The 15,356-nt window shown below is 45.3% G+C and overlaps 1 protein-coding gene across 6 annotated transcripts in view; it reads right to left on the bottom strand.

The window, feature by feature from the left end:
- Positions 1-15,356, bottom strand: part of Bicc1 (BicC family RNA binding protein 1) — a 290,776-nt gene that overhangs the window by 107,306 nt on the left and 168,114 nt on the right. For all 6 annotated transcript variants that reach the window (XM_023706121.1, XM_023706122.1, XM_004645871.2 and 3 more), the window contains exon 3: positions 120-189. In XM_023706121.1, the coding sequence (XP_023561889.1) occupies positions 120-189 (70 nt within the window). The remainder of the gene's footprint in view (positions 1-119; positions 190-15,356) is intronic.

Here is a 15,356-nt window from a genome sequence, read left to right as displayed (position 1 = left end):
TCTCCAAAAATACTGATATGTGACAAATACTTTGGGACAAAACTATTAAGAATATTGGTTTTGCCCTCAGCAAACCTACAGTCAGTCCATGACCCTGACCATCAAAACTGCCAAGTTACCTTTCTTGGATTTGGCTCCAATCTTTAGCTTGGACGGCCAAGCAATCTGCGTATTTGTTTCCTCCATGATCTGTAACAAAAGTTGAGAGAGAAATGTTGATTTAATGAAAACTTTGTATTTACAGATAAGACTCTTCACTGAAAAAAAGGCTTATTTTCAAGTCTCTAGCTTCATGTTGATACAACAAAATGATCTTATTTTAAAACAATGCAAATCATGATCTTATTTTAAAACAATGCAAAAAAAAAAAACTTAGGGAAAAAGATGTGTTTTTCTAACCCTTTAATCTATTAGAAACATTCCAGTCTATCTCATTATTCCTTTGCTCTTCTCCACGCTGTCCCCGGTCTTCAAGGGACCCAAAGTACATGAACAAGTAACTAACCCACCTGCTGCCAGAGCTGCCAGCGATGCCTGCGCCAAATAAGATTCCCCAAGACCATCACCAGTGGATTGCAACACATCAAACATTCTTGAAATACAAAACTGTCTGAGTCAGGCCATACTGAATGAAAATCCCCTGCTTTCTGACCCAGAAAAGAAATAGCTTGCCATGGACACATTGTGTTGCATGAACACAGACGAAAAGCCCCTAACGCTGCCTCACTCTGCACAGCTCCGCTTCCCATCACTCCTGCTGGGGTCCAGGATGGCATTCGTGCTGTGGCCATGACATCAGCCAGCAGTGCTCAGCAGGGAGGGAGCGAGGGCAGCTGAGCAACAGGAGCGGAAGATGAGGGAGGCACAGGGAACGGCACAGCACCTGTCCATGCCTTGCTTGCTTCATCGTACATGTGCACTAGACTGCCATTCACTTCTGCGGCATGTAGAGGGAATGTTCCAGACTAAAAGCAAGCAAGCACACAGCTCAGTAGCCAAGTCACAGCAATTATCACTCATCAATTCAATCACTCAAGACAGAGTAAGACAGTATTTGTCTTTTAATATGTATTTCAAGTCAACTAAATAAAAGTCATGATAAAGAATAAACACACCAACAATGCAACTAGGCAACGCCTCGGTGCTGACTGTGCACAGGGCACAAAGTGAAGCGGCTGGCAGGCAGCACCACTTCACTGAACCCTGCTCTCCCCACACCACAGGGCTTTCATCCTGCTCAGGCCAGCAACACACATGTGTACTTTGTCTGTCCACCGTCATGCTGGTTGTTCAAGCTTGAAACAACATTTTAAAATCCAAGGAGTTGACACAGAATTGAGACTTCTGATTCTCCGAACACTGGCAGCTTTGGCACGTGGAGCCCACATTCCCACAGGGCCAGGCTTGGCTGCCCTGAGGAACAGCTGCCCTTTCCACTGGGTGAGCAGGCCCGCAGTGGCTCCGTGACCCCACTGGGCTCTGACCCTGAGGGCAAACGCACCTGTCACTGCCATCATCTGCGGTGTCCGTAGTGCTCAGCACCATTCACCACGGGGTCTGCACTGTCATTCTTCTCAGAGAAATATTCCCTATGTTCATGTCTTTGTGGAAAGCTTAAGATACCCCAGTAAGAGCCAGCCCAGTGGCACATACCTATAATTCCAAAGGTCTAGGAGGCTGAGGCAGAAAGACCCCAAGTTCCAGTTCAGCCTGGGTAATTTACCAAGTTAGGGAGATACTATTTCAGCACAAAATATAGAAGATCTGGGGAGAGCTCAGTGCAAATCCTCCAGTTCAATCCCCAGTACACATACCCCACACTGTCTGCACCATGGCAGGTGAGCCACGTTCCCTAGCACCAAAGGACCTGGCCCCACCTTCCCTGCCCTCTCCTCCTCTAGCTGCCCCTTTTCGTGGGCTCTGATGTTTTGGGCTCATGAATTCTACATCCATATTTTAAAATGAGCATCACCCTCCTCCATGCCCTCTGCCCCAGCCACACTGTGGCTGCCCCCAAGTGCTCCCACCAGGGGTGGGCAGGGCCCACGTGCTCTCCTCGCCCCTCCTACCTGCTCCTCCTCACATGCAGCCTCAGGACCTCCATGGTCCTTTCGTCCTGCACCTCCCCAGCCAGAACCATTCACCCCTCTCCTCATGCTGTCTTCTCCTGGTGCACGCGTGACCAGGGATTCCTCATCTTCTGAGCTGACTTGTCTGCAGGCTCTCTGTGGTCTGGAAATTAAGCTCTCTTCCCCCACAACAAGCCCTGGATGCATGTGGGCGAAAGAATCCTAGTGACAGCCCTGCTGCTTTCTAGCTCTGTCAGTCTCATCTTCCTTTCCAGTAAGACCATTTCTAGCATCTACTGCTGAGGTCGTGAGGCCCTGTGTGGGGAAGGGGATAGCACCCAGCAGTGCTCAGCCGCAACCAACCGACAGGTGACTTCCGGCTGCTCACTGCCCTGGTTACTAGAGACGCAACTGCACACAGTGGCCAGTGCCCCCCCCCCCAGAGCGCAGGGCAAACAACACAGTACACCTGGGAGTCCCCCACAGTGGCACTCGATGCCAGGTTTAAGAATAGGGCAAAGCAACACGAAGGTACAGACAGGACTTTCACCCTGCTGTGGGTAGAGGAGGGAAGCCATCCCTAGAAAATGCTATCATTGTATCCTAAAGCAGAGAAAGCTCGCTGGGAGGGGGAAGATGGAGAAAGGGTCCCAGGCAGAGGAGGCATGTGCAGGGCAAACCTGAAGCAGAGGGGAGAGCCGCATGGAGAGCCGGAGGCAGTTCAGCAAGGGCCTCAGGCCCCACCTCACACTTCCATGCAGGCCAGTGGCGCTCCCATCCAACAGCTGTCTGTACAAATGTGCTCCAAACACAGAACAAAGCCCTGAAGCACCTGGGTGTGGCTGACACTGACTACAAGTACACTCTGAGAGGAGGACTGCAAAGAAGGGGCCATGCGTACTTCATTTTCTGAGAGTGAAAATTCTCATCAAGTTTTCAGTTTAGCTCTTCAAATCATTATGCATGGGAGTCCCAGTCACTCCCTGGAGCGCCACACTGCGCACTCTTGGTCTTGCTTGTGTCTCAGACGCAAAGGACCTGGGAGAGTACGCTGCACCCCACCATCAGCAGCGGGTGCTCAGGCCTCAGGATGAGGCAGAGATCAGCCCAGCAACTCTGGAACTACAGCTGGATGAGGGGGCTGGGGCAACAAGTATGCTTCCCATGTGTCTCAGCTACTATTCTCTCGTCGCTGGGACAAATACCCAACACCCAAAATTAAGAAAGGAAAGGTTTATGTAGCTCAGTTTTGGTGGAGGTTTTGATCCACACTCAGCTGGCTCCAAGGCAGAGTGGCACATGGCAGAGGGCAGCAGTTCATGGCAGTAGCATGGCAGCAACAATAAGCAAGATAAGCAAAGGGAGAAGCGGCAGCTGAGGCAGCAAGGAGCCTCTCTCCCCTCCTCACACTATAATGCAGATGCAGCTGCCCCAGGGCGGCGTAGCACTCATACCCCTGCTCCCAGCATTGGATCATGAATCAATCACAAATTCTGGAAGCCAACCCATGACTGCACGAGGCTCTGGAGGGACGTAGACACAAGCCATAACACCATGCAAGCACAGACCTGCAGCAGGGAGTGCAAGGCAGCTGCCAGAAGGAACCGCACCCAGCAAGCTGCACAATGCAATGTCCAAGCGGTCATCAGAGAACTGGGAAGGGGAGGTCAGGAACAGGGCCACACTGGAAGCCAAGAGACCTCTCAGAAGAAAATGTCTACTACCTTCTGTCCTGGGAAAGAGCGAGCGAGCGAGAGAGAGAGACTCTAAAGTTCCATCTACCTAGTTTTAGATTTATTCTTAAAGTATGTTATTTTTGTGCCTATTTCCACTTTCACAAAGCCAAAGCTCAAATCATTCCTGATTTTCAATCATTTTCTACAAACATTAACGTTTTTAAAAAATCATCAAGAAGATGAGTGTGACGGCTATTTCAACAGGGGAAGGCTCAAGAGCACAGCACGCACCTCCCACAGGCTAATTAATGCCACAAAACCTAAGGAGAAAACCACCTCCCAGAACCTGTGATGAACGTGCCCTCATTCCTGAGTAAGTTAATATTTTCTCTAAAACATTCATTTTCAATTTAGATTATAATTCATTTAAGCAGCCAATTCTAACCAGCTATTCCAAAAGAAAAGATGCTGATGCCCTTCAACTGTGTGAAACCTGCCCTCAACGTTGGGCAATGCACCTAAAATGACCAGCGCTTCCTTCTGGAAATAAAACTACAAATATCACAGTGTCAGTTACAGTAAGGAATGACGAGGGGTGCAAAGCTGCAAAACCCCTGAGAAACACGCTGATCTTCTCAGGAAAGAAAAACCTCGAAGTAGACTCCAGCTATGCCTTTCAGTCACACTCTTGCCTGATTCTACACTCACGAAACCAAAGCTCAAAGGAAAAGCATCAGACTTTTCATTTTCTATAAACATTAACTCACACTTAAAATATTTTCAATACTTTTATCCTAACCATTATGGATGCTATACACTAATACCATTTAAAATAAGTCAGTTTCAACTTCTTGACATTGTCATTGACAGAAAGAGTCTCTTCCCTAACCTACCAATCTCAGCTGGGTTTCTTTAGCTACTTTTTCACAATGGACAATCATGAAATACACCTCGAGGAGATTTTTTGAGGAATTCATCTAAAATGCAAGTATTTAAATGAACAATTTTCCCATGTCGAATGATAGATTTGCAATACTTTTTACAAAATACAGATATAATTTCAGTGTTATGTTAATATCAGATATAATAATAAAATGATTTTATCTAAGAATATTTTATATATATGAAGCAACTGAAATATTATGAGAATATACATATACAGTGCATGTGTGTTCACTTATAAAAGTTCACTTACTTCATGAAGAAGACCTGGTGGACAGCAGAAGGGACACGATTAGAGGACAAGGGGAGGAGGCAGGAGGATGGTGGGTTACTGGGAGATGAGCAAAAATAACCCAGGTATGTTGTATACATGTGCCAATATGCCGGAACAAAAGCCACTATTCTGTGTAACCAATGTGCCTTAGTGCATTTGGGGGGGGGGAACCCTGATGATGAGAGTTTGCTAAGGATATGTAACAACTAACAATAATCTAGTTTTCTAATTCATATTTAAATTTCTTAAAAATGCAATAATGTTCCTTAAGCCAAGACTCCACATTTGACATGCCAACAGGGTACCTACTACGTGTGTCTGGTAGGCTCCTGTTCTGGTTTTACTGTCTGGAGCATGTGAGGAAGGGTAAAACCAGAAAGGGAAGGGTAATGTGTGCATAATTTGGAACTGGAAATTTTTATTTTTATTAGTGTGTATTTGTAATACATAATGGTTATATTCACTGAGGGCAGTCAATTTTTTAAAAAATGGATGGGAGTTCTGTCAATATGTTTTAACTTTCAAAGCTTACATTGAATCATTTAATTTCACTCTGCTAACATAAATTGCTAAAGGTAAAGTGAAATAAACAAGTAAAATCTAATTGTATTCTATAAGTAGTTCATCCCTAATAAAAATAATTTCCATGTATATTTTTTAATGCTCATAGACTTATTCCATTTTCAACAAGCTCTGGATTAGCATGCCGCGTGGAAAAAGAACTACGCACCAGTGCTCCCTACACATCTGCAGGTTCCCAGCAGCTGCAGGAAGGCATCCTGCGAGGGAAGCGCTGCCGAGCCGCAGCGTTCTAACAGCATACTCCTTTCACCAAACCCTTTCATCCAGATGTAAAGTGAAAAGTCTACAGGTAATCATGCCTCAAACCAACCCAGGACTAGCCTGTTCATGCTGACTTCACTTAAAATACTTATTCTGGACCAGAAAAAGAACACTGAACTCTCTAATTTGACATTTATATTCTAAACTATTGAAAATTCTAGCTTCAAAATGACCACAGGTGGGACCCATCTGAGCCTCATTCTCTAGATGTACAGCTTTTTCAGACTCTGTTTTGCTTAAATCCATACAGAAACAAAACCTGCTCTCCTGAGGAGGCCTGTTGCAGCCACCTCTTGCTCCGGGAGTAAGAACCCATGCACCCCCCAGCCAGCCCTGGAGTAAGTGAGAAGAGAGCCAGCACGTGGGGAGGGGAAGCAGTGAGCTCCTCACACGAGGAGCTGACGATGTTTACGCTGCTGAGACATTACCGGGTTCTATTATATTTCATTTTAATCCAAGAAATCCTTCCCAATGATTCAGTTATTTGTCACTGTCAAAACAACTGCTCACATCTACCCAATATTCAGATGCATTTCCCATTTATTCCTCACAGTAATCTTGTAAATCAACTATGTGAAACCTATTTTTCAGTTTAAAAACCAACAGAGGAAATCAGGATTGCAAGAAGCCAAGGGACAGACACACACGAGGCAAAGCCCAGCCAGAGTCGGGCTTGCCTGGCCTCTGAGCGGCTTAGGAGGAGGCAGCGGGCACTGCTCACAGGGCGGCCACACTGCGAACTCAAGCAGCAAGAACTGCCACTGCCGACCGCCGGAGAGACTGGACAACAGAGAGCTAATGCTCAGCACTGCCTGCTTCAGTGGTGACGCAGGGACCTAGAGAGGCCCCAGCATGGTTCTGGAGCCAGGAGGAACCCTCATCCCCACTGAACATAAACAGAAAGTGTGGGCAGCACTGCGAGGGCCACAGTGGTCACGTGACTATCCTGGCATCAAGTGGCCGGGGACACAGCAGCAGAACTTCTAGGAGGGGCAGGGCAAGTAGTGTGCTCATACTGCAGGCAGCCCACACATGACATGCATGGGTTTCCATGAGGCCAGCTCAGGCAGGCAAAAGCACCAGTTACACTCCCATTAGGGTGGTACACAGACTGACTGTCGCATCAAATGCAAGCCTCACTGCCAGCTCTTTCGTCCCCAAATCACTATGTAAGTAAACATGCCCGACTAGACCTGTGATCAGTCATGTTGCTGCTTACAGGGTGTGAGCACACAGTGCACTCTGTTATTTCTGGATGAAGTGAGGAAATCGCCTGGGAGCCCTGGGCGACTGTCTCCAGGACCCACCATGGGCCTCAAGGCCAGGCGCCCTACACCAAGTGCTCCAAGTGCCTTGTACACAATGGCGACAGTGCTCCTGCATAATCAAGGAGCACCCACCTTTGCCACAGCTTCCACCCAGATACCCCCAGAGGCTCATGTGGGCAGGGCTGAGGAACTTGGAAGGAGTACATGAGGGCACATGGTGCTGGGCTCAGTGATTCACCCCAACCCCAGTCTGGGTGGGGCTGCCCCAAAGGCAGGTAGCCCGGGAAGGATGAGGCAGAAAGAAGGCGAGGCTGCTGCTGCTGCTTGCTGCCTGCTGCCTTCTGCCCGCTCTGCCAGGCTGTCCTGCCTAGGAGCCTACCAACTATGGGCTGAAAGAAACCTTTCCTTCTTTACATTGGGTGTTGGGTATTTTGTCTCAGCAACCAGAAAAGTGAGACAGATTTTGGTACCAGCAGTGTGGTCATTACTTTGACATTATCTTGCCCTGTGGGTCAAAAGCCATTGAAAATGGCTTGCTGGATGTCTGTGCAGATTTTGAGATACAGCTGCAGAAGTGGCCCTGAAATGCCTTACGCTGTACTTGAGCGCAGATTTTGGTCACAGCTGGGAGGACCTGAATGCTTGTAGAAATGCTGTCATTAAAGAGCAGGCTCCAGAGGTTTCTTCTGGGAAGGATGGCAATGAGCATTGAACTCTACTGTGTGCATTACACTTTCACGAAAAGTTTGCAGTTTTCTTTTGTCCAGAGACTTTGCCCGCGACTGAGACTAAGGACAGTGAACTATTTAATCTGGCAGAAGAAATTTCAAGAAAGTCAAATGTTGAGGCAGTGGGTTGGCTCATGCTGGGGCTGTTAACCAGGTCTGTGTTAAGAAACAAGAGCAAAGGGTACATTAGGATAATGTCCCTTAAGCTTTAAATGACCTCTAAATATTCATAAAATATGTGGTACAATGTAAATGCTTGTATTTTTAGGAAATAACAAGGAAAATGTACATACTCAGTATAGATACTTTTAAAAGAAATCTTCCCATGAGTAGCTGGTGGATTCTGCAGATGTGGAACCTGCAGAAAAGTGGGTTCTGTGTAGCTGTAAGATTCTTGGTGTCCCAAGCACAAAATGAAGTGGCACTTGATGAAAAGGAGAAACTTTTCAAAGAGTTTGGCCAACAAAGTTGGAAGTTCAGCAAAGAAACAAAAAGTGACAATGCAAAAAAAAAAAAAAAAAAATGAAATCAAATCAGAACTCAACAAGCACAGAAGAGAGTGCAGACTGTAGGAACGCTGGCATTCCCAACATTTGAGGAACCCGCGGTCTACAGCCAGAGGAACTCGGCGAGGACACGCTCATTGACCTGGATGAGGACGGAAAGTGGCAAGTGACAAAATGAAGCTATTCCAGAGAAAGTGGTGCTGGCAAAAAGAAAAAATCAATAACCTTTACATTACAGAAGCTTGGCTGATACTTCATGACTTTAAAACCATGCAGCATGAATGCTGAACGATGACCCAGGCTCCTGACTATAAAAATTCCCCGAGGAACAGAAAGGATGCTCACTCCATGGTGTGAGTTACACCACTAAGAAAGCCAGCTTTCTTTAAATTATTTTTGACAAGTTATCTTTATAAAGCAAGTAATTCAGCATTTCTAATATAATGTCCTAAATAGTTTTACTTTTTTCCTTCAATTTTCCTACATATTTATTAGAGACAAAAACTTTAATGTTTTGACACAAAAGTTTCATATCCACAGATCGTTACAAATTGCCAGGATCCTAAGCGTGTCTTGCGTGGCTTAGCCTTCCTAGTTCTTCTTATGATCTCTCCATGCCACACGAAGCGCGGAGTGCCTCTGATGACTGCTAAGCATCGCTAGTGAGTTTCTAACTGTTCCCTCCTATGGAAAGGCTAGGCTCACTTACTTTCAAAGTTCCACAAACTTCTACTTATCCATCAAAGCTTAGTCCAAATGTGCTCACCCCATGAAAATTCTTCCAAGGGCTGGCCAAATAGCTCAGAGGATTAAAGTGCCTGCAAGCAGGCGCAGGGCTCGGGAGTTCGATCCCGTGGCCTGCCATGCTGGCCCCGCCCCTGGGGCGTACTGCGACAGCAATTGACACTGGGCAGGGTGGCAAGCATCTGTAATCCCAGCTTTCAGGAACTGTAAACAGGTGGGTCACTACAAGTCTGATCTAGTAGTGAGACCCTGAACACCTTGTAGACATTTCCAAAAAAAAAAAAAAAAAAAAATACCAGAGAGAGAGAGAGAGAGAGAGAGAGAGAGAGAGAATTCTTCCAACTCTTCCATCCACAGGTCACCTTTCTCTCTCTGCCTCCTGCACTCACTCCATTGTGGTAATGGTATAGTGCTTAATTTCTTTGCATTTTTTGCCAATCCCACTGATGAACTGGATGCCTGATGGCCAAGAATTGTATCTTGTTCATTTTTAAACCCTTAAACTCAACCACACTATGACTCAATAAAAATGAAAATAAATGAGCAGTGATATTGATAAGGGAGAAAACGTAAGGCGCACAGGAGAGGTAACAACTATTTAACAGCTTCCAGGGTGGCCCTTGGTTTATCAGAACACAGCAAAGTGGAGGACACAGAGCTCCGCCTACAAGCAAGAGTTTGGGAAGCCACACTGTGGCAGCCCTGATGCATCTGCCTACCTACCAGAACAAATGAACTGAGTGAGTAAATTTATTAAATGAAAGTAAATTCTGAATGACTTCTCCAAACACCTGAAGTGGGGTCAGCAGGGTCACTGGCAGGGTGGCCAGGTGAGGCTACACAAAGGGAAGTGCCTGGCTCCCGTCTGCACCCAGCTACCGTGAGACAGCACAGATTGGGGGCCCAACACACCCATCTCAAAGAAGCGGTCAGAAATATCTCGACTTTGCTTTCAGGCTGCTGATTTCTAAACTTTGGCACCTATTTCACTTATGCCAGTTACGGTTTTTCTTTGTGGGCCAAAGAAAGCACGGCTTTGCTTTTTGACTGCTGCTGTAATCTGAGAAGAATTTTCTTGGGGCATTGGCTGGCTACTTGGGATAAATCACACTAGTGAGCAGCAGCTATGGGTTTCCATGAAAATAAGATATGCTAGTCTCCAAGAATCACTTTATTATAATTCTTCAAAAAGATTAATCAGTTCTATCATAGGTAGCTATAAAAGTGCAAAAACTTGAACTATCAAAGTGTAATGTCTGTAACTTACATAAAACTACATAATTTGGATGAAAAGTTCTAGAGACCTACTATACAAAGTCCAGCACCTAAGATTAACAACGCTGGATGGTGTGATTCATGTGCTAACAGGGTAGAACATACGTGTTCTCTTCATAAAAAATAACAAGAGAGCAGAAGGAAAGACGGAGGCAGCGGGAAGCGCTACGGCCCAGACTGGGAGCGGGCTTTCCAGGCGCTATCTCCAAGCGCACAGGCTCGCGTGTGTTAAATATGCACAACTTCTTCATGTCCATCTTTCCACACTAACATGGTTTTTTCACCTGCTTAGGCACACTTGGACTAGGTTTGATACCTGGTACCACATGTCACGCTGGCCTGGCCCCCAGGTGAGCTGAGTGGGCCTCCTAGACCAAGGATGGTGGCACACGCCTGTAGTCCTAGCACTGGGGAGGCTAAAAGCAGAAGGATCACTATGAGGCTGAGCTCTGTACTGAGACCCTGTACCAAGTATAAAAATATATAAACCCAGTATATATATACTGGAGATCGATTTCAGGACCTTACGCTTGCCAGGCAGGCACTTGTGCTGCTGAGCTATCTCCCTAGCCCTCTAAAATGTTTTAAAATAAAACAAAACAAACAACAGGAGATTATAATCTAGGAAATTAGGGAATAAAGTAATGCTAATTTAACAAAATCATGTAGCCCAGCCTTGTTTGTAATTTTCTGACCTCCAAATTATATGCTAATTTAGGAAGTATGTTTTATCCCCCACTCACCTCCATCTTTTTAAAGCAAATAGCCTGATGAAGCTCAGTAAGCCGTGCTGGCAAAGACACTGGGGAGAGGGATGGATCGACGTGGTAGCAGGGAGGTATAGTGCCTCCTCTGTGACAGTGAAGGAGACAAACTCCACACAGGCTATGCTGGATGAGCAGGCAAGGAAGTGAGGACAAGACTTGAGAAAAGTATTTTCATGGAAACAGTAAACGATGAAAAGAGGTACGTATTGATTGCATGACTGTAACAAGCCCGTTAGCAGGCAGACACGACAAAGTGATTTCTCCCCCATGTCATACGGTCCACATGCATCAGCAAAGGGCTGGACACAGTCAGGAACCCTTCCATCTCATGGAGCCCTGTGCACTTGGAATCCATGGCCTCCTCCCCTCCCCAGGAGAAAAGACCAGGAGAAACCCTACAAGGATCTCTCACTGCCTTTGCCTGGGAAAAGAATGATTACCTCCCCAAAAAAAAAGCCCACAGCCCACGGGCCAGGAGCAGACACAGGGCTCGGCCAAGGGCCAAAGGCAGAGAGGTGCAGGCAGGCACCAGGTCAGGCCTCGGGGAGTGTGATGGCCTCTTCCAGACAGTTCTTAGAAGGCTTCAACAAAGCTGAGCTAAAGAGCACCATTCACACATAAAACCTCCCCTCTTCCTTTCAGGATCAAGACTACTAGATAAAGAAGACAAAAGGAATCTTTCAAGTGTGTCTCCACCTTGCTGTTCTACCAGGTCCTTAGATGGGTTTGTACTCTACCTTCTCTGCAGAACTAGGCATTTAAAGTCACCCAACCAGGACCTTGGAATTACCTTGACTATGTGAGAGCACGGAGCTATCCACACCCCACTGCCCGGGCCTGCCTTGTAAAGTCATGCTGTGCTGGGGCACAGCACTTGCCAAGCACGTGTGAGGCCCTGGGCTTGATAACCAGGGCACCCCCCAAAGATGTGGGTCAAAACAAGCAAGAAGCTAGATGGAAGCCTGTGAGAATGAGGCTTTCTAGCTCTCTGACTTTCATAAGACTATGTCTGAAAATCTGTCTCCCGACAAGATGGGAACTAAGACACAGGTCGCTCAGTTAATACCGGCTGCCACCTGCCATCACCAGCAATGTGGGAGGCAGAACTGAGAGTCAGGAAATATCTTCACGGTAGATGGCACCACAGAAAGACTTCTGAACATCAGAAAGCTTTTTTCTTCTTCATTATTAAGTCTTTTATTGTTTTTTATTTTAATTTTAATTTTTTTGTATTTTAGGGAAGGGTTTACAGGGTGTTCAGGGTCTCACTGCTAGATCAGACTCTAGTGATCTGCCTGTTTACAGCCTCCCAAGACTGGGATTATAGGCGTGCACCACCACACCCAGTCTCAATTGCCATCTCAGTGCGCCCCAGGGGCGGGGCCGGCACAGCAGGCTCAGGTACTTTAATCCACTGAGCTATTTGGCCAGCCCTTAAGTCTTTTATTTTTAAAAAAGGTTTAATTATCAAATAATGATAGAATATATTCGAGAGATAAAAGATGATACTTTGATACAATTTACTCTGTACAATGATTACTGCACTCAAATTAACCTAGCCATCACTGCCTGTCTACTGGATCTCCAGCACTTGTTCATCTTATAACCAACAGTTTGTATTCTCTGAGCAACATCTCCTCATTGCCACCCTGTCCTGGCAATCTTGGTCTTCTTCTCTGCTTCTGAGTTCAACTACTTTAGATTCTATATACAAATGGGATCATGAACTAGTTGTCTTTCTGTGTCTGGCTTTACTTAACATAATGTTCTCTAGTTCATCCAGGTTGTTTAAAATGATAAGATTAAAAAAAATAAAAATAATAAAATAAGATTTCCTCCTCTTTTTATAGCAACTAGTATTTCACTGCATACACATACCACGGAGCTCCATCTCCCACAGGCTTCCTGATCAACCACGCCAAAGCCCACCACATCTCCTCACTTCTCAGTCACAAAATCCAGCCCATGTTGATGCTGCTGAACCAGCCTGTCATCAGAAGCTCAGTCTGCTCTTGAGGACGGCTTCCAAGTCGGGTCCTCCTCGTTACTTCCATGCTTTTCTCAGACGTCCTGTTCAATGCCTTGTCACTTCCTCCTTCCACAGCTCTGCCCTGTCCCTCCATACCCTCGCTACCACCACACAAATGAGCCACACTGACCTAGTGGTCTGATCTCCACAACTGTGCCCACAGCCGACAACAATCTCCCATCCAAGTAATTTCCACTCATAAGAACGTCTATGTAGCCTTTCCATACCTGCTGACAGCATTTCCAGCTATCCCCACTCCAGTCATTTGCTTTCATATTTTTCCCCCTAAATCAAGTGTGCCAGTGGCTGCTGTCCCCTAAGTTAGACATAAGCTTACCCTAACATTAAAGAATGTCCATGACAGGACACAATGATCCTCTCTGGTATTTATTTTCCTCAATCCCCTTTACTCCCAGAGAGATGTCTTACCCACAATTCATTTGTGTTCTCTCTCTCTCTCTCTCTCTCTCTCTCTCTCTCTCTCTCTCTTTCTCCCCCTGTCCCCCTCCTCCCTCCCTTCTTCTCATCCTTCCTCCCTGCCCCCTTTTTGTGCTTTATTCAAACTGTTCTACTGTTCCATTGTCTCTTACTACTGAATTTCCACACATTGGTCAACACTAATAGCATAAAACATAAAGGCAACTGCAAAATCCCTTCAATCAGTTGTGATTTCTTCTTCCCCAGAGCTATAAGTTTGCTCCGTTGTGCTTGTTGAGTCATATTACTATTCCATTTAAACTGGCACTATGCACTTCTAGAATGCACAGTCCTTGGGGGCAAATTCTATCTACTTATGGTGAGTTTGCCACACTCCAAAAAGTTAATTATTAGGGAAACCTACAGCCACCTTCCTGGCAGGTTGTGGAAGTGGCGTGTGTGCCTGTCACTTGTAAGAGAGTTGCGAGCCTCTAAGAGAAGAATCTACTATTCTCTGAAGGATCCCAGAATGGAATTGCCTCCCTTTTATGGGATTATGCATCTAATTAAGAGGCCCTGACTCAATGTCTTTAGGAGACAAACAAATAGGAATGAGCACAGCACATGCTTCTAATCCAAATATGTAGTCCACAAGAGAGAAAAAAACCCAGATATATATTCATTGACCCCACAAAATATCTCCTCTGTCATTTTCTTCAAGTTCACTGCTCCTCTCAATCATACTTCCCTTATCGTCCACAAAAGCAAGTACAAATTTACCCCACCACAAGAAAACCAATAGTATAATCATAAGGATAAGATAACGTGACACTTGACCCAAGTTTCATAAAAATAATGGGAAACGGTAAAGGTTGTACGAGCTATAGCGAGCATGCGCAGACACGGCCCAGGAGGCCAGATGACCAGGTTGTTCAAGAGATGCTACAAAACCAGGCTGGCATGTACAATTTCAAAATATTGGTAATTAAACAATTTATATTAGCATTTCAAAATCACTATTCCGATGAACACAACATGGCCTACATCAAACATACTTATATGCCAAAAACAACCACCAGCTTATCATTTTCCCTTATGTGTCTACATGAGGTAAATTAAAAGTAAAAAGGAATGTGACAATACTAGAGAAAGGAAAGGAAAGGGTTAGTCCTACTTTAAAAAAAAAAAAACAAAAAACAAACAAACAAAAAAAAAAACAGTGGCCCATGCATTTTACACTAGCTGAGATTTGATCTTGGGAAGAAAAAAGACAAGGCTTTATAGCCCAGCACTGGGCATAGGGGTCCAGAATGTTTGATGGAATACCCAGGGCTGAAAGCTGCTAACTGTGTCCAAGGACGCCTACAATGAGAGTGGTAAGTAAATCCCTTTATACACACTAGGGTTTCCATAGAACTTCCTAAATAAATGCTAGAAATTGCTCCTTCCTGAAGGTGGCATAAAAATAAAGCATCACTTGACTGAATTTGGTACAGGATAACAGAAAATAGCTACTGCATTCTTTATGTATTTTCTGCAAAGGCAATTTTAACTCAACTTATATGGAGTCTATACTAAAAAGTTATAAGCAATATTAAAAGAACGCATACATTTCTAAAATGAATTTAATTGACAATGAACATTTCCAAAGGTGCTCTGCAGGTTTCGGGGCACTTATGTGTGTCACAAGGGCCAGACAAGCATGCGGACATCCCGTGACTTCCCTCATCTCTTTTTTTTTTTCGCATAAATTTATTGCGAAACAAATAGCAATGAGACAGTTTCAAACCAAATTGGTAAGACAGTTTCAATAATTAA

Source organism: Octodon degus, unplaced genomic scaffold, assembly GCF_000260255.1.
Source record: "Octodon degus isolate 3935 unplaced genomic scaffold, OctDeg1.0 scaffold00240, whole genome shotgun sequence".
Lineage (NCBI taxonomy): Eukaryota > Metazoa > Chordata > Mammalia > Rodentia > Octodontidae > Octodon > Octodon degus.
Note: the sequence above shows the minus strand (reverse complement) of the source record. Positions and strands in the feature narration are given on the sequence as shown.